We start from the raw sequence: 19,542 nt of genomic DNA on the forward strand, positions 1-19,542 counted from the left end.
CGAGATCTACAGACTGAGCTGGGGCCGGAAGCGGGTGTTATCTTTGCGTCCCTTTCTGTTGGATTGGCTGGAGGTGGTTAGTGCCTTCTGTTAGCGCCTCCGCTAGCAGGCGAGATAGCTGCGAGACATGGCGATGTTGGCTTTTCGGGGGTCTCTCTCGGCTGGTGGTCCGCTCCCCAAGCTGCTGCGGGTAAGGAGCCCCCGCGGTCGGGCTGAAAGGTACCCGGGAGGGCGGGCAGGGCCTGGAGGCTCTCCTGCTTCCCTGCCCCTGGGCAGACTTGGCGGGCGAAGAGACAGCTTCCGGATCAGGGGGAGGGCGATAAGACCAGACGCGTGTCCGGGATTTTCTCCGGCCCTAATGGCTCGATGTTCTGGCGCTGTTTACAATGCTAAGCGCTGGGGGTGGTGGGAGGAACTACGGCAAGACCCTTCCTTCCCTTACCCAACACAGATCCTTTCCTCAAGGAGCAAGGCAAAAGCAATGAGGGGTTTTTGAGTGATTATTGTGTGTGCTGGGCGCTGTGCAAAGTATTTGGGGGGGGCGCAGAGGAGGAGACAGCATAGAAATTACTGGGTACATACGAGATATATACAGAGCAATGGGAGGTATAATACGGAAGAGGAAAGCACTGGCGGCTGCGGAGACTCGGAAAGCCTTCCTTCAGAAGTTGGAATTGGAGTCAGGGAAATGAGCAAAAGTGAGATAGGGGTAGGACATTCCAGGCAGGGAGGGTGCGTAGGACGTGGTGGTAGTGACCCGGAAGAAAGGCAATTTCATTTTCCCTGGCCTCTGCCTTAACCTCCCATATCAACCCCAGCTGTCAAGGTCACCACTTTTCTGCTTCCTGACTGTCAGGAGCTGCCTTAAAGGAATCTTCTGGAATATCTCACAAAATTAGACTTTGACAGTATTGAAGAGCCCCAGGATAAAGCTGCTGACTTCATAGAGGGATTTTGTTTCTTTTGTCCGTTTAGTTGTAAAGTTCAGGGATTGGTTGAAGAGTTTCATGGATTTCTAGTTTTGTTTCTTTTGTATGATTTGTCATCTTTATTTTAAATTTGGTACTTTTTGGATGAGTGGAAAGGGTAAGAAATGCCAGATGACTGAAAGAAATGATACCCTCTTTGGAGACAGTAAAGCTCCTGAAAAGAATATTTTTAAAGAAATACATGTGTACCAGGTACCTGTGATTAAACCTTTCAGTAATTATTAATTAAGTACAGACAGGGCAAAGCATTATGTAATACACAAGTCTATGAAATGCAGTACTTTCAAAGAGCATCCAGCGTTTTAACGGAGAATAAGACTTGTACTGAATGTCTGTAGTACAGAATAGTATTGGAGTTGGCATAGCAGGGAGAAAAGCCTGGTCTTATTAGACTTGGATCTAAATCCAAGCACTGCCACTTATTACCTCATTTTCTTTATATTTAAAATGAAGGTATTGGAGACTAGTTGGTTAGTAAAAGTACTTAGCAGAGTGCTTGGCGCTAGCCCATAGTAGGTGCTGTATAAATGTTTATTTCCTTCCCTTCCCCCTAACTCTGATACTCTGTGATAATGTGAAATAAAAGACTCAACTGACAAACAAGACAAGTTGAACTCAGCAGGAGGAGGAAAGCTGGCTGGATTGCCATTAGAAAGTTGGGAGGTAAGGAAAGGGAGGAATTATTTTTTGCATTGTTGTATAGTATGGGGAGAGGATCAAAAGAAACTTTGCTGGTGATGCATCACGCGATAGAATCAAGCTATTTAAGGTCTGGGGACTGTTCATTTTTGTCTTTATACCTCTAGCAACTAGCAGATTGGGAAGGCTTTGAGTAGCAGACTAGAAAGGGGGAAGGTGATGATGGTAGAAAGGGGGTTTGAAAGTTTTTAGACAGGGAGTGATGTGAAAGGTATATTATGAAAATTAGTCTAGTAAAACATATCCTTTAGAGGTTCTTTTCTAACAAGATGTCTCCCATCCATAAATCTTAAAAGTCATTCAAGATTCCTTGAAAAAAATATTAGAAGTAACCTCCTTCATTGATTCTCTGGTCATAAATGTTAGGTGAAATAAGACAGGGAGATATGTACTGCCAAAAATTGTTTGCCAGTGTAATGGAGGAATTATGTACATAAAATAGTCTTAAGTTGATGAAAGATTCCCAAGTGAAGATGTCCCAGATAACATATTCCAGGTGCTCCTTTTGTAGATTGTAGATTAGGCTGGTTGCATCAAGTTCCAGAACATTATTATCTTAACCACTGGGAAAAGGTTGGCCAGTTAGTCCACAAAGGAAGAACCAAATGGATGAAGAATGGGTATTTCTCAGATTGATATAGTTGGATGAATTTCAATTTATATAGTGTAGACAGCATAAATAGACAAGTTGAATTCAGCAGGAGGAGGAAAACTGGCTGGATTGCCATTCGAAAATTGCAGTTCTTTTAATAAGTCAATACCTCTCTAAGAAACAAAGGCCTGCATTTTAAATTTTAACCAGTATTTTTTTTAACCATATCATATCAGTATGTTGGTAGTATTGTTATGCCACTGAGGTTAGGGAACACAGTTTCTGAGGAATTGAAAATTACTATTATACAGAAGGAAATGGGAGAGGACATGACATGAGGAACTTTGATGAATAGGAGTAAAGGATATATTACCAAGAAAAATATGACAGAAAAAAAAGTTTAGTTGGTCACATGTCGGGGGTCTGACAGATGACAGTTGGACAACCAGAGTGCCCATATCTTCACTGATACCAGGAGAAATTGAGGAAGGCATCCAACACATTGGGTTGATTTCCCCCTTTGTCCACCTTGTAGGAGGATGTGAACAAGAATTTTGGAGGATGATAAGACATAGATTAGCCATGATCTGTATTACTGGAGGGAAAATCCAAAGCTATGAGATCACAGATCCATTTGAGTATATGAATTATCTTAATGTGGTATTGGTATGTAGGGATGGATTAGAAAGGGAAAAGACAGCCTGGCAGACTATATTGTAAGACAATGGAATGTTATTGTCTAGGTTTGAATTAAAGTACTGTAGTCCAATGGCATCAATGGGAATGAGAAGGGAGATAATAATAGGAGTGGGGTGATTTTAGTGACCAGTTGTGTTTCCATAAGACACAGAGGTCAAAGATGATGTCAAACTTTGGTGATGAGGGAAAATAGTGTGCAACTAACAGAAATGGGAAAATCAAGAGGAGCAGATTATTGGTAGAGGTTTGAGGAGATAAGATAAATTTGGTTTTAGATATGTTGAACAGCATTCAAGTGAAAAACTTTAATAGGTTTTTGGAGCTGCAAGTTGAATTCAGCATAGAAGAAGAGGGAGGACAAGGCTGGAGAGAAAAAAAAATTTGTGGTCCTTCCATAAAAAGGTAATAGTTGAGTTTTGGTTTATATAAAATCTCTAAGGAATAAGATAGAGTTAAAAATAGAGGTAGTGAGAAGAGAAACTATTAAAGGAGATTTCCCTGACCATTTCATTTCTCTTTAAAAATTTTCAGTGGTTTCCTTTTGCCAATAAGGAAAAACATACTCCTCGCATTTAAGCCCTTTGTAGTATGGCTCCAGTCTACCTTTGCAGCTCTATATTTAACAAAAATAATAATATTAAAAATAACTAATACTTATAAGAGCTTTAAGATTTGCAGATACTGTCTATTTCATCCCAACAATCCTGAAAGGTAGATTTATTCCCTCTTTTACAGATGAGGAATTGTGGTTAAGTGACTTGCTGGAGTCACACAGCTAGCTAGTACCTAAAGCTGAAGCTGTGCCGTAGTATAATTCTCCCTAGATAACTCATTGTTCAAAGACAACATACTATTTCTTGCCTCTGCTCTTTTCCAGGAATGAAATCTGTCAAAATTCTTGCCAGGCTCAGCTCAGTTGCCAGTCCTGTGAAGAGTTGAGTTTTCTTTTTTCCTGCATCTCCTTTCCTTCCCCTCTCTGTTTCCTTTTTTTTTTTTCTCCTCAGAGTTTCCTACAACCGATTGTCTTGATCTCTTCTTTGCTCTTACTATACTGTACAGTATGCTTATCTGTATACATGTGGTGTTTCCTCTCTTGGGAAAACAGGTGTTTTGAAGGTAGGAACTCTGTTAAAAATTAATCAATCAATTAATTAATTTGTTGTTTATTTCTTTTCCACTTAATAAGTGTTTTATTTTTTCCTATTTCATGTAAAGATAGTTCTCAACATTAATTTTTACAAGATTTTGAGTTCTGAATTTTTCTCCCTTCCTTTCTACCCTCTGCCCTAAGACAGCAAGCAATCTGATATAGGTTATACATGTACAATCATGTTAAACATCTTTCCACATTGGTCATGTTGTGAAAGAAGAATCAAAGCAAAGGGAAAAGCCATGAGAAAGAAAAAAACAAAAAAAGTGAAAATAATATTCTTCGATTTGCATTCAGACTCCATAGTTCTTTCTCTGGGTATGGTTAGCATTTTTCATTATGCGTCTTTTGGAATTGTCTTGGATCGTTGTATTGCTGAGAAGAGTGAAGTCAATAGTTGGTTATTGTACGATGTTGCTGTTACTGTGTACAGTGTTCTCCTGGTTTTGTTCACTTTATTTAGCATCAGTTCGTGTAAGTCTTTCTCTGTTTTTCAGAAATCCACCTGCTCATCATTTCTTATGGAATAATAGTATTTCATTACATTCATATACCACAACTTGTTCAGCCATTCCCCAGTTATGGATATCCCCTCAATTTCCAGTTCTTGGCCACCACAAAAAGAGCTGCTTTAAATATTTTTGTACGTGATGTTCCTTTTCCCTTTTTTATGATATCTTTGGCATATACACCTAGTGGAATTGCTGGATCAAAGGGTATGCACAGTTTTATAAAGCCCTTTGGCCATAGTTCCAAATTGCTCTCCAGGACGGTTGGATCAGTGATCGGTTCACAACTCCACCAACAATGCATTAGTGTCCCAATTTTCCCTCATCTTCTCCAGCATTTGTTAGCCAATCTAATAGGAGTGAAGTGGTACCTCAGAGTTGTTTTGATTTGCATTTCTCTATAGTGATTTAGACCATTTTTTCATGACTATAGACAGCTTTAATTTCTTCATCTGAAAACTGCCTATTTCAATCCTTTGACCATTTATCAACTGGGGAATGACTTGTATTCTTAGTCAGTTCTCTATATGTTTGGGAAATGAGGCCTTTCTCGGAAACACTAGCTTTCCCAGCTTTCTGCTTTTCTTTTAATCTTGGTAGTACTGGTTTTGTTTGTGCAAAACCTTTTTAGTTTAATATAATCAAAATTATCCATCTTACATTTCACAATGTTCTCTATCTCTTGTTTGGTCATAAATTCTTCCCTTCTCCATAGATCTGACAGGTAAACTATTCCTTCATCTCCTCATTTGCTTGTGTATCACCTTTTGTGTCTAAATCATGTACCCATTTTGACTTTATCTTGGTATACAGTGTGAGATGTTGGTCTGTGCCTAGATTCTGCTATCCTATTTTCCAGTTTTCCCCGTAGATTTTATCAAATAGTGAATTCTTATCCCAGAAGCTGGAGTCTTTGGGTTTATCGAACAGACTTATGTACCTAACCTATTCCACTGATCCACCACACTATTTCTTAGCCAGTGCCGAATGGTTTTGATAATTACTGAAAGACAGGAGACTCTAAACTCTGTTTGCACAATGTCTTGCCCATTTTTTTTTTGGGTGGGAGGAGGAGGTTACGTTAATAGACCTGTGATTTCATTAAACTCCTTCTACCAAGCCAAATATGTATTGGCTTACCTATATTTTTGAATGGCATTCCTCTGCCTGTAACATGCTAATTCCAACATTAGTTGGATTCTTAGTCTAGAATTCTGTTCACCCTCACCTTGAGGAAAATGGTATTTTTTTCTCCTTTTTACTCCTAAAAGTACCTAATGGTACTTTTCTCCTAAAGTGCATCTGTGATAGCAATGTCTCTTTGAAGATGGAAAAGGGAAGATATGGTCACTGTTTTGGAAACTGGTGAGCACAGCTGTGACCTGGGAGAGATAGGAAGGGTAGACAAATAGTATAAAGTAAATACACAGGGACATGTTGGTGGTTTTCATTGAGGAACACTAATGTTAAAGATAATTCTGCTTTCAGTTGCATGTAAATATTTATTTTGGGATAAATCACTTTGTTATCAGAGGTTTTGTTAGTCTTTATTATTAACAGTAATATATGCTGAGTGGTGGGGAAAGGTTGTTTAGGCAGAACAAATTTACCCTTTCATCTCTTTTACTTGATATTTGAAATTCTAGCAGTTTCAAATTAAGAAAGAAAAAAATTAGAGGGATTTAATGCATCTTAAATGAAGGATATAATTTGCAGAAGTCTGCAGAAAATAGAGTTTGCATACAAAATACTATATCTAGAAAATCCAACTGCTTCAGACAATATTAATGGAAACATTAGATCAGGGGTGGGGATCCTGCAGCCTTAAGGACACATGTAGCCTTCTAGGTCCTTAAAGTTGGCCTTTTGACTGAATCCAAATTGTATAGAACAAATCCTTTTGTTTTTATTAATACATTTTTGTTTTATCTTTTACATTTATTTTATTTTTAAAATGAATGTATTTAAAATACCAAAGAATAAAATAAGTTTTAATGAAATAATCCTCCCAGATTGACTGGCACAGTTAGAACATTAGTAAGCCATAAGGGTTAGATTGATGGCTGTGGTGCTCATGATTTAGTTCTACCTTCCCCTGCGTAACAGGTGCCATTATCACATTATCACTCCTGGTTGGCAGGAGTTTATGGGGTCTAGTAAGCCAGTCTGTTATCAGCTTTTGACAGTGGTGCACTGTGTTTCTGTTTGAAGTGGAATTTAGTTGCACAGTATTTTTTAATTCTGTCTGCTTAACAGCTCATGTCAAAGAAGACCAAGAGAAAGGAAGAAAACAGATTTTTTTAATGAGAATTGGGAATTGCAATATTATCTTGTTTCTGCTAAAGATAAGAAGATTTGCTTGCTTTGTGATACTGCAATATCAATGTTAAAGAAATTCAGTGCTCATCAGCATTATAATACTCATAAGGACCATACATATTTTAAATTAGAGGGAGAGGCACAAAAGAAATTAAAATATAGGAAGCAAAAGCAAAGACAGTTATTTCAGGCTGCAGTGAGACCTGGAAATAAGGCCACTGAAGCAATTTATAAAGTAGCTTATATACTCTGGAAAAAAGGGAAGCCATTCAATGATACAGAAATTGTGAAAGAATGCATTGTTGAAATTGTTAGGATGTTTAGACCTTGATAATGTTTCAAAATGCAAACAACTGCCTCTTTCAAGGAGACCATAACTGATCATCAGCATGAATTAGTCTTCACTTTAACAGAACAACTTCATGCAATACATCAAATGGAAAATATATATTTTTCAACCACTTTGGATGAATCAACTGATGTTACTGACTTGGTGCAGGTTCTAATACTTCATTTGGGTCATAACAGAAGATTTTCTTTGCTACAGAGTTACTCTCTTTGGGCACTCTTGTGAACAGAACGTGGGGAATAGGTATCTTCAACAACTTTCAAGATAAATGTCAAGAAGTTGGACTGAATTTGGTAAATTTAGTGAATGTATATAGAGAAGGTACACCTTCCACGAAAGGAAAACATGAAGGGTTTATTGCACACACAAAAAAGTATTAACAGATCCAGATGCTCTCATTTCATTGTATCTTGAATTAGCAAAATCTCTGTGCCTAAAACTGCTATCCTAAGTGACACTTTGCAACAAGTAAAAGTATTGTTAACTATATTCATGCAAATGCAACATGGCATCATCAGTTTTGTAACGTGCTGAAGTTGAATGATGAGGTATTCAGTGTGAATTTGCTGTATCATTCTGAAGTGCATTGGCTATCACAGGGACAGGTGTTAGCCAAAATTTTCTCTCTGTGAGAACAGATAGTTAAATTTTGTGAGGAACAGAATTAGCAATACAAATTATTGAAAGAAGATTTTTATAGGAATGCTGCATTTCTGTGTGATATGTCAAATCAAAAAAACTAAGTCTGTATATGATGTGGCAAAAAAAAATATACAAGCATTTTGAAAACTATGTTTTCAAAACATCTCTAAATTTCAGATGAACGTTTTCCCCAGTTAGCAAAGATCATTGATGAGCAGGATGATATATGTGAATCATTTGAAGAATGTGTACCTGTTATAGACCTATTAATTGGAGAATATAATGACAAGTTCACTGACTTTGAGAATCATGACATCACACTCAAATTAGCACTTCAGCCTCACCTAGTTGACATCACCAAGTCATCTAAAGAACTACAGATGGAATTGTTTGAGCTTCTCAGTAGATTACATTTAACGTCATTGTTCGATGCTAAAAAAGAGCCAGTTGAAATATGGAGAAATATAGTAGAATACCCACACCTTCAGCAACATGCCTGAAAAATGCTTTCTTGCTTTTCAACCACTTAATACTGAGAATCTACATTCTCCTACTTAACACAAATCAAGAACGCTCTTAAGGTCACAAATTACTGATACCCATCTAGAGGATCAGCTGAAGCTTTGGACCTCCATGCTGCAACCAAATATTCAGATGCTTTCCAACAAAAAGCAGACACAACAAAGTCATTAAAAGGTTAGTTAACTTTAAAATTTTTGAAATTATTAAGTACATAAGTAGTTAGAGTTTTACAAAATACCATACATTTTTAAGTATATCTAATTGAAGTTACTTTCCTTTTTTTGGGGGGGAGGGGACTAGGCAGTGGAGTTAAGTGACTTGCCCAGGGTCACATAGCTAGTAAGAGTCAAGTATCTGAGGCTGGATTTGAACTCAGGTCCTCCTGACTTCAGGGCCTGTGCTCTATCCACTGTGCCACCTAGCTGACCCCTAATTGAAGTTTCTTGAATGCAGTCTTACAGCTAAGTATTAATGCAGTCTTCCAATATGAAGAGGTTTCCCATTCCTACATTAGATCCAGCAAGATCACAGGATATAAAACTAACTCATAAAAGTCATTTGCAATTCTCATTTACTAACAGTTAATATAAAAATGTAATTAAAAAGAGGCAGCAGGTTCTTGGCATGTCAAACCACCATCACCACTATCACCATCACCATCTTGATGACTGTCTCCCCTCAGACCTCAGACTGAAAGAGCCCAAGACCTTGAAGAAAGAGCCTTGGGAGTAGCAATGCTTCCAGTTCAGTGCCAGCAGCCATTGTCTTGGGAAGCTACCTCTTTGGAGATGCACCCTGGCATTTGTTCCTGGAGGTGCTACAGCCATGGCTGTTGAAGACCGAGAAGTGAAAGTTCTTATTACCAGAGTCAAACCTTGGCACTGTTAAAGTATTTCAACCTCAGAAATGAATATGATTTGACATTGGAAATCATATTAAAGAAGAGGCATTAACATCTCCTATATCTCTGCCTCTTAAGGACCGTGGGACTTTTCCATCTGACTTGCTCCTGAATCCATCTTTTTTTGCCCATCAGAATGTGAGCACCTATGGAGAGCAATTTGAAACTATGCCCAAAGGGCTATAAAATTATGCATACCCTTTCAACCCAGCAATGCCACTTTTAGGTCTGTATCCGAAAGAGATCATAAAAACAGGAAAAAGACCCACATATACAAAAAATATTTATAGCAGCTCTTTTTGTGGTGGCAAAGAATTGTAAATTGAGGGGATGCCCATCAAATGGGGCTGAACAAGTTGTGGTATATGAATATAATGGAATACTGTTATGCTATAAGAAATGATGAGCAGCCAGACTTCATTTTTGTTTGTTTGTTGTTTTCTGGTTTTTTTTGGTGAGGCAGTTGGGGTTAAGTGAGTTGCCCAGGGTCACATAGCTAGTAAGTGTTATTTGAACTCAGGTCCTCCTGACTTCAGGGCTGGTGCTCTATCCACTGTGCCACCTAGCTGCCCCAGAGCAGGCAGACTTCAAAAAAAACCTAGAAAGACTTACATGAACAGATGCAGAATGAAATGAGTAGAACCAGGAGAACATTATACACAGTAATAATAGTCACATTGTGCAATGATTGACTTTGATAGACTTAGTTAGCTCTTCTCAGCAATGCAAGGATCTAAGACAACTTCAAAAGACTCACAATGGAAATTGCTAACCACATCCAGAGAAAGAACTCAGGAGTCTGAATGCAGATGGAAGCATACTATTTGCTCTCCTTTTCCTTTGTTGTTTTGTTTTAATGCTTCATTCTCATGGTTTCCTCCCATTAGTTCTAATTGCTTAATATGAATGTATAAGAGGAGCCAATATCACATTGCATGCCATCTTGGGAGGTGAGGGAGAGGAGTGGGAGAAGGAGAAAATTAAAAACTCAAAGTCTTATGGAAGTGAATGCTGAAAACTAAAAATAAGTAAATTTTCAAGAAAAAAAAATAATGTGAGCACCTTGAGAGCAGAAACTATTGCACTTTTTTATTTGTATCCCTAGCTCTTAAAACATTTCTTTGCATTAAGTGCTTTGTAAGTGCTTCTCCCATGAATTCCATGAATTAAAAAAAGAAATCCTATTTTCAGTAATGACAAAAACCATCAAATATTTGAGAATTTAACTAGAAATGCACATGACTTGTCTAAAGACAACTATAATGGGATAGCGACTGAAGGAAAGAAAACAAGAACTAAATGGAGAAATATGTAGCGTTCATGGATGGGGTGGGATTAATATAATAAAAATTACAGTGTACCCACAACTAATCTCTGTATTTAATGAAATTTGGGAAAGGAACTTATTAGCCTGTGACTTCACTGCAGTAGGGAACTCCTTTTGCCTACGCATGTCTACACCTTTTCTACTACTTACAGTCTTAGAGAGAGTTTCCCAGAGAGTTAAGTGACACTTGCCTAGGTTTGTATATCAGAGGTGGGACTTGAACTCAGAAACTGGCTTCTAAGTAGCTTCCTGTCCACTATTCCTCTACTATTCAAGCCAACTCCAGTATTGTCCATAAAGAAAAGGAGGTGTATTCTCATATCTCCTCTTCAGGGTCATGTTTTCATTATAATTGCATAGTGTTCAAGTGCATTTTTGTTCTTTTTCTTTACGTTGTTATATTGTTATACATTGTTATATTCTTTCTGTGTGTTGTTTTCCTGATTCTGCTTAATTAATTTTGCTTCATTTAAAATATTAATACTTTCCATGTTCCCCCCTCTCCTCCCACCACCAGTATTTATATTATTTATTTCTTACTCCACTGTAATATCCCATCAGATTTTTATACCACAGTTGATTTAGACATTTCTCAATTGATGGTCAAAGATTCTAGTTCTTTGTTGCCACACATATTTCGGTATATATGGAACTTTTCCTTTTATCTGTGACCTTCTTGGGAAATAGATCTTGAGTGGTAAAGCTGAGAGACAAATACCTTTCCTGTTCTGCCAGGCTAAGACTATGCGCTTATGCTTTTCTCTGTATTTCCAACACTTAATATAGAGTTCTGTATATAGGAAGCACTCAATACATTTTTTTCAATCTAGCATTTAGTAATCTACTTTATCCTGGCACTGTGCTAGACACTGGGATGGATACAAAGATAAAAATAAAATAATCTTTGCCTTTAAGGAACTTAAATTCCATTTGAGAAAAAAACATGTACATCTGTAAGTATGTATAAAACACATACCAACAAAAAAGTAGTTTGAGAGGAGAAGGCACTGGCTGTCAACTGAGTTTCATTGAATCACTATACTGTGATTTTTTTCTTTCTTTAAAAATGGAAAGATTAGGGCAGCTAGGTGGTGCAGTGGATAGAGCACCAGCCCTAAAGTCAGAAGGACTTGCTTTCAAATCCGGTCTCTGACCAAACATTTGACACTTACTAGCTGTGTGACCCTGCGCAAAATCACTTAACCCCAATTGCCTAAAAAATAAAAAATAAAAAAAATAAATGAAAATGGAAAGATTGAACACTCTCTATGTGTAAAGAAAAAATGGGCATTTTCCAAGAAATGATCTACATTTCTAGATTTTGATCTTGTTGGCAGCTATTCTTGAGAACAAAGTAGGAAGACAAAGACAAAGAAAACAATCCATCATTTCTCCTTGCCCATCTCAAAAACTTTTTCCATTATGTAGTAAATAGATGAATTGTTAAGGCTGCTTATGTAATATAGAATCATCTAGAGATGTTTTATATATTTCAGACTACACTTTAAGTAAATATGCTTTTGTCTAGTTTAAATGAACAATTTAGATATTTCAAGATGATAAACTTTAAAATTAAACCTGCAACCAGGTAATTTTTTGTGACAGAGTATCTTGGTACTTGACATTATTTGTATTATACATTTATAAACATATTTCCATTACAGGAACTGAATTTTGTGCACCGGAGCTATGCACTGAACACCAGTTTGAATGTAAGTACAAAAATCCATATTTTTTGACATCTAGATTTATAATGTTAAAATGATACATATATTTCAGCATCAATTAATATAGCAAGTTACTTCTATGATCACTCCATGCTTAGGTCTTTTTTTAATTTAATATTTTATTTTTCCCCTAATTACATGTAAACAATTTTTAACATTCTTTTTGAAAAATTTTGAGTTTTAAATCCTCTCCGTCCTCTCCTCCCTCATTGAGAAGGCAAACAATTTGATATAGATATTAGGCATGTTGTGAAAGAAAGCCCAGACAAAAAGAAAAAAAAAACCCTAAGGAAAATCAAATTTTAAAAAGTATGCATTGATATGTATTCAGACTCCATCAGTTCTTTCTCTGGAGGTGGATAGCATTTTTTATCTTAAGTCCTTTGGAATAATCTTGGGTCATTGTTCCGTACTCATGTCTTGAGGAAAATCTGAATTCTTAGATTGTTAAGAAATAAAATATTCAGCCCAGTTTGCTCCAAGATACGTATCTTCCCTGTCCATAGCAGAGTGTTCTACTTTAAACCTGGGGCTCTTGTTCATTTTCATAGCTTTTATGTTATAGGGAATTTTCTCTATTTTGTCCTTGTGCTACCATATAACTCTGGTTCTCTAAGTCTTATCACAGCTTTCATCATGGAAATTCCAGAGGACTATGACAAAGGTGTGTTGTGAGGAAAACCTTATATTATGAAGGGCTATATATAAAAGAGAATTGTTTGTTATTATTTTTAAATGTATTGTTTTATGTGTGATTTGGCAGGATGTTTTACATTGTTTCTGACGAAAGTCAGTAAAATTTTTCTGCTAACAGAGTAATTCTTCATTTTGTCTAGGGCTAAATAGGAGAGTTTGGAGTCAGTGGAAGAAGAGTACCCTTGCTTTTGTTACAGGGAGAACGGATTGCTTGCTTAGTCTTAAGGACTCTCTCCAAACATTCTTGTAGTGTAGGATACCCTTTAAAGTGGAGTTATTGGGGCAGCTAGGTGGCTCAGTGGATAGAGCTCTGGCCTTGGAATCAGGAGGACCTGAGTTCAAATCCACCCTCAGACACTTGACATTTACTAGCTGTGTGACCCTGGGCAAGTCACTTAACCCCAATTGCCTCACCAAAAAAAATAAATAAAATAAAGTGGAGGGATTTATTTTTCAGTTAAAAAAGGACAAACCCTTTCAGAATTTTTGTTTACTTTCTGAGTTTAAACTTACTTTATTGATTGATCACATAACTGAATGCAGAAGAAATTGTCATAGGGGGAAAATAATGGATATATGTCAGTCAAATGTGATTTTTTTTTTAAGGCAGTTGGGGTTAAGTGACTTGCCCAGGGTCACACAGCTAGTAAGTATCAAGTGTTTGGTCTGAGGCTCGGGATCAAATGTGATATCTTGTAGTTGTCTTAAGTTCTGGGTCTGGCACCCAGTGGCCAAGGAAGTTTTTGGTATTAAGTGTGATATTACTTGTCTCCTTGATTACAGTTCGGAGAATCTTAAAAATACATTTCTTCCTTAGGTATATTTATATATGTTAATTTATAAAATGATTTAGAATTATTATTTATGTAATTTTTACTAAATTCTGTCCTATTAGGAAGTAGTCATAGTCAGTGCCAAAAGGACGCCTATTGGATCTTTTCTAGGATCTCTTTCCTCACTTGCAGCTACTAAACTTGGTTCCATAGCAATTCAAGGAGCCATTGAAGCAGCAGGTATGTAGCTGTTCTGTGCTGGGGTCAGGGGGTGGGTAATGGAGGGAGTTTGTGTCATAGTGGATTGACTACTGAGTATAAAGTAAGAAGTAAGTAATGAAGTAGGGAGTTAAAATCTAACCTCAGACACTTGCTAGCTGTGTGACTAGGCAAATCACTTAACTTTTGTCTGCCTTAGTTTCCTCAGCTGTAACATGGGGATAACAATTACACCTACCTCACAGGGTTGTTGTAAGGATCAAATGAAGTCATATTTGTAAAGTACTGAGCACAGTGTCTGGTTACATAGTTAGTGCTTAATAAATATGTATGCCCCTTATTTCCTCCCCTCCCTTCCCTTAATAAATATTCAGTCCTTCCTAAATACATAATGCTCTGCCGGGTACTATTAGGAAAAAAGGAAGTAATGAAATGCAGTCTGTCTCTCTAGGATTCATAAGCTAGATATGTACAAAATATTAAATAACAAGACAATATATAATAAATGCTGCATGATATTGTTGTAACAGGAACATTTAGATAGAGTACAGTTAGATAGGAAAGGATCTAGAGGGTGACTCAGACATCCGTTTCATGGAGTCACTGAAGGAAGAGAAGAGCAAGTAAGTCTAGGCAGCTGGGATCATAAACCTACACCAGGAGGCTGAGGAACAAAGGCCAAAGACTCTGGAACATTGGATGGAGGCAGTGATTCTCACAACATCATCTTCCAGCCCAAGACAATCTGGATGGTTGACAGGAGAGGTCTGTTGTGCCAGGCTGAAAGAGGAGCGCAGTTTAGTGTGGACCACCCCCAGGACAGACTGGACCTCAGCAAACCCGGAGAAGGCCTCAGGGATTGAATCAAGGGGAGCTGTGGCAGTTTCCAGACTTCTCAACCCACGAACGCCAAAGACAGTTTTTAGAAGTTCAGTGGGAAAGGTCTGTCAGACCTGAGTGAGAGAGAAGCACGGTCCAGCCCTGGCCCTAGCATAGCCCCAGGCTGGCAGCCATAGCAGCAGTAGCTGCTCCTGGAGCTCTCAGCTTACACACAGTAAGGGGATTGAACAACTGATCAGAAGGAGATTACAGGGATCTCCTTGCTGGTACTGAGGCAGGATTCTTTTGCTTTGCCCATACTTGGATCTGGGATGCAGGCCTGAGTGGCAGTCCTGTCATAAGGAGGAGCACTGGCACAGAGCTTGTGGCAGCATTGGGGAGGGAACCCTCCTCGCAGTTCCAGGGCAGAAAAGAGTGCTTGTGGTCACTCACAGACCAGAGCACAAGGGTAAGATTAAACACCTCTCCTTAGATCATACCACCTTGGAAGAACTGAAAACAGGTCCCTAGAAGTAACTCTGATAATAGCTGCACAAAACTCTGAAGCTTGGGACAGTACAACCTCTACACTGGAAGCAGAGCCTACCCAAGCAAAGAGTTAAAAAGTCAAGTAATTGGCTGGAAAGATGAGCAAACAGTGCCAAAAAGCATCAGAAGGCAACAAAGCCAAAGCTCCTACATTCAAAGCCTCCGAGAATAACAGGAATTTGTCTCAGGTCATAGAAGAGCTCAAAAAGGATTTTGAGAAGCAAGTAAAGGAAGTAGAGGAAAAATTGGGAAGAGAAATGAGAGTGATGCAAGAAAATCATGAAAAACAAGTCAACAGCTTGCTAAAGGAGACCCAAAAAAATACTGAAGAAAATAACACCTTAAAAAATAGCCTAACCCAAATGGCAAAAGAGGTCCAAAAAGCCAATGAGGAGAAAAATGCCCTAAAAAGCAAAATTGGCTAAATGGAAAAGGAAGTCCAAAAGATTACTGAGGAAAATACTTCCTTAAAAATTAGAATGGAGCAATTGGAAGCTAGTGACTTAATGAGAAATCAAGACACTGTAAAACAAATCCAAAAGAATGAAAAATTAGAAAACAATGTGAAATATCTCATTGGAAGAACAGCTGACCTGGAAAATAGATCCAGGAGAGAGAATTTAAAAATTATTGTACTATCTGAAAGCCATGATCAAAAAAAGAGCCTAGATATCATCTTTCAAGAAATTATCAAGGAAAACTGCCTTGATATTTTAGAACCAGAGGGCAAAATAGAAATTGAAAGAATCCACAGATCTCCTCCTGAAAGAGGAAAACTCCTAGGAATATTGTAGCCAAATTCCAGAGTTCCCAGTTCAAGGAGAAAATATTACAAGCTGCCAGAAAAAAACAATTTAAGTACTGTGGAACCACAATCAGGATAACACAAGATTTAGCAGCTTCTACATTAAAGGACTTCAGGGCATGGAATATAATATTCCAGAGGGCAAAGGAGATAGGATTACAACCAAGAATCACCTACCCAGCAAAACTGAGTATGATCCTTCAGAGTAAAAAATGGTCATTCAGTGAAATAGAGGACTTTCAAGCATTCTTGATGAAAAGACCAGAGCTGAATAGAAAATTTGACTTTCAAATACAAGACTCAAGTGGAACATGAAGAGGTAAACAGGAAAGAGAAATCGTAAGAGACTTATTAAGGTTGAACTGTTTACATTCCTGCATGGAAAGATGATATTTATAATCCATGAGACCTTTGTCAGTATTAGGGTAGTTGGAGGAAAAAAATTATATGTATGTAGATAGATAGATAGATAGATAGAGGGCACAGTGTGAGTTGAAGATTAAGGGGTCATATCTGGAGAATAAAATGAAGGGATGAGAGAGGATTATACTCGGAGAAGAAGAAAGGGAGAGGTAAATTATCTCACAAAAAAAAAACAGAAAAGAAAAGTCTCTTACACTGGAGGGGAAACGGGGGAAGGTGAGAGGGAATGAGTGAATCTTATTCTCATAGGATTTGGCTTAAGGAGGGAATAACATACACATTCAGTTGGGTATGGAAATCTGTCTTACCGTACAGGAAAATAGGAGGAGAAGGGGACAAGAGAGCAGGGGGGATGATAGAGAGGAGGGCAGATTGGGAAAGGGGATAATCAGAAGCAAACACTTCTGAGGAGGGACAGGGTCAAAAGAAAAAATAGAATAAATGGGAGGGCAGAATAGGATTAAGGGAAATAGAGTTAGTTTTTCACAACATGTCTACTATGGAAGTGTTTTGCATAACTGCACATGTATAACCTATATTGAGTTGCTTGCTTTTTCAATGAGGATGCATGGGGAGGGAGAAAGGGAGAAAATTTGAAACCTAAAGTTTTAAAAACATATTTTTAAAAAAGTTTTCACATGCTACTGGGAAATAAGAAATACAGGAAACAGGGTATAGAAGTCTATCCTGCCCTACAGGAAAATAGAAGGGGAAGGGGAATATGAGAAGGGGGGAGAGATAGAAGAGAGGACAGACTAGGGGAAGGATGTTCATAATGCATGCCATCTTGGGGTGGGGGAGGGGTGAGATGGGGTGAAAATTTGGAACTCAAAATCTTGTGGAAGTAAATATTGCAAACTAAAAATAAATAAATTTATATTTAATGAAAATAAATAAATAAAGGAAAAAAAAGGAGACCCAAAAAATTCTGAAGAGAATAACACCTTAAAAAATAGACTAGACCAAATAGCAGAAGAGGTCCAAAAAGCCAATGAGGAGAAGAATGCCTTAAAAAGCAGAATTGGCCAGATGAAAAAGGAAGTCCAAAACCTCACTGAGGAAAATACTTCCTTAAAAATTAGAATGGAGCAATTGGAAGCTAATTGAGAAATTAGCTATGAGAAATCAAGAAACAATAAAACAAAACCAAAGAATGAAAAATGGAAGACAGTGTGAAATATCTCATTGGAAAAACAAATGGGCTGGAAAAGAGATCCAGGAGAGATCATTTAAAAATTATTGGACTATCTGAAAACCACGATCAAAAAAAGAGCCTAGACATCATCTTTCAAGAAATTATCAAGGAAAACTGCCCCGATATTCTAGAACCAGAGAGTAAGATAGAAATTGAAAGAATCCACGGATTCCTCCTGAATGAGATCCCAAAAGGAAAACTCCCAGGAATTCCAGAGTTCCCAGGTCAAGGAGAAAATATTGCAGGCAGCCAAAAAGAAACAATTCAAGTGTTGTCGAAACACAATCAGGAAACACAAGATTTAACAGCTTCTATGTTAAGGGACTGGAGGGCTTGGAATATGATGTTCCAGAGGTCAGAGGAGCTAGGATTAAAACTAAGAATCAGCTACCCAGCAAAACTTAGGTATAATCAATAAGGGGAAAAACTGACATTCAGTGACCTAGAGGAATTTAATGTGTTCTTGAGAAAAAAACAGAGCTAGATAGAAAAATTGACTTTCAAATACAAGACTCAGGAGAAGCATGAAAAGGTAAACAGGGAAGTAGAATCATAGGGGACTTACTAAAGTTGAACTGTTTACATTCCTATGTGGAAGGATGATATTTGTAACTCACGAGACCTTTCTCAGTATTAGGGTAGTTGGAGGGAATATATATAGACAGAGAGGGCACAGGATGAGTTGAATATGAAGGGATGATATCTAAAAAGTAAAATTAAGGGGTGAGAGAGGATTGTACTGGGAGAAGTAGAAAGAGAGAGGTAGAATGGGGTAAATTATCTCACATAAAAGGCAAGAAAAAGCTTTTATAGTAGAGGGAAAGAGGCGGAAGGTGAGAGGGAATGAGTGAACTTTACTCTCATTGAATTTGGCTGGAGGAGGGAATAACATATGCACTCAGTTGGGTATAGAAATCTATCTTACCCTACAGGAAAGTAGTGGGGGAGGGGATAAGAGAGGGAGAGATGATAGAAGGGAGGGGATAATCAGAAGCAAACACTTTTGAGGAGGGACAGGGACAAAGGAGAGAATAGAATAAATGGAAGGTGGGATAGGATGGAGGGAAATAGAGTTATTCTTTCATAACATGACTGTTATGGAAGTGTTTTGCATGACTACGTATATGTAACCTGTATCTAATTGCTTGCTTTCTCAGTGAGGGGAAGGAAGAGGGGAGAGAATGTGAAAATCAGAGTTTTAAAAACGAATTGTTTCTTTGTGCAACTGGGAAATAAAATGTACAAGTAGTGGGGTATAGAAATCTGTCTTACCCTATAGGAAAATAGAAGGGAAAGGGAATAAGAGAAGGGAAGGGTAATAGAAGCGAGAGCAGATTTGGGGAAGGGGCAATCAGAATGCATGGCATACTGGGGTGGGAGGAAGGGAGGAAGAAATTTTGGAACTCAAAATCTTGTGGAAGTGAATGTTGAAAACTAAAAATAAATCAATTGGAAAAAAAGGAAAGTAATAAAATATTTAAATTAATTAAGCCTCTTTTATTTTTATGAAGATGTGTTAGGCTACTTTGGGGACAAAACTTGAAACTGAACAAATGAGAAATAGTACTAAGAACAAATGGTGCCAAGTGCTTCATTATGTGATGTGGTAATTATTCATTGACTTGTATAAAATGCTGA

General features: G+C 37.7%; 1 protein-coding gene across 3 annotated transcripts in view; it reads left to right on the top strand.

The window, feature by feature from the left end:
• Positions 1-14: 14 nt before the first annotated feature.
• ACAT1 (acetyl-CoA acetyltransferase 1) overlaps positions 15-19,542 on the top strand; it is a 44,459-nt gene continuing 24,931 nt past the window's right edge. Inside the window, exons 1-3 of one of the 3 annotated variants that reach the window (XM_020996158.2) lie at positions 15-190; positions 12,363-12,410; positions 14,017-14,134. In XM_020996158.2, the coding sequence (XP_020851817.1) occupies positions 128-190; positions 12,363-12,410; positions 14,017-14,134 (229 nt within the window). In that variant the 5' untranslated portion in view covers positions 15-127. Of the gene's footprint in view, positions 191-4,074; positions 4,096-12,362; positions 12,411-14,016; positions 14,135-19,542 lie in introns of those variants that run through there. The other 2 variants (XM_078156843.1, XM_078156842.1) reach the window with 2 other exon arrangements.

This window comes from Phascolarctos cinereus, unplaced genomic scaffold (assembly GCF_003287225.1).
Source record: "Phascolarctos cinereus isolate Bilbo 61053 unplaced genomic scaffold, phaCin_HiC Scaffold_726;HRSCAF=1367, whole genome shotgun sequence".
Lineage (NCBI taxonomy): Eukaryota > Metazoa > Chordata > Mammalia > Diprotodontia > Phascolarctidae > Phascolarctos > Phascolarctos cinereus.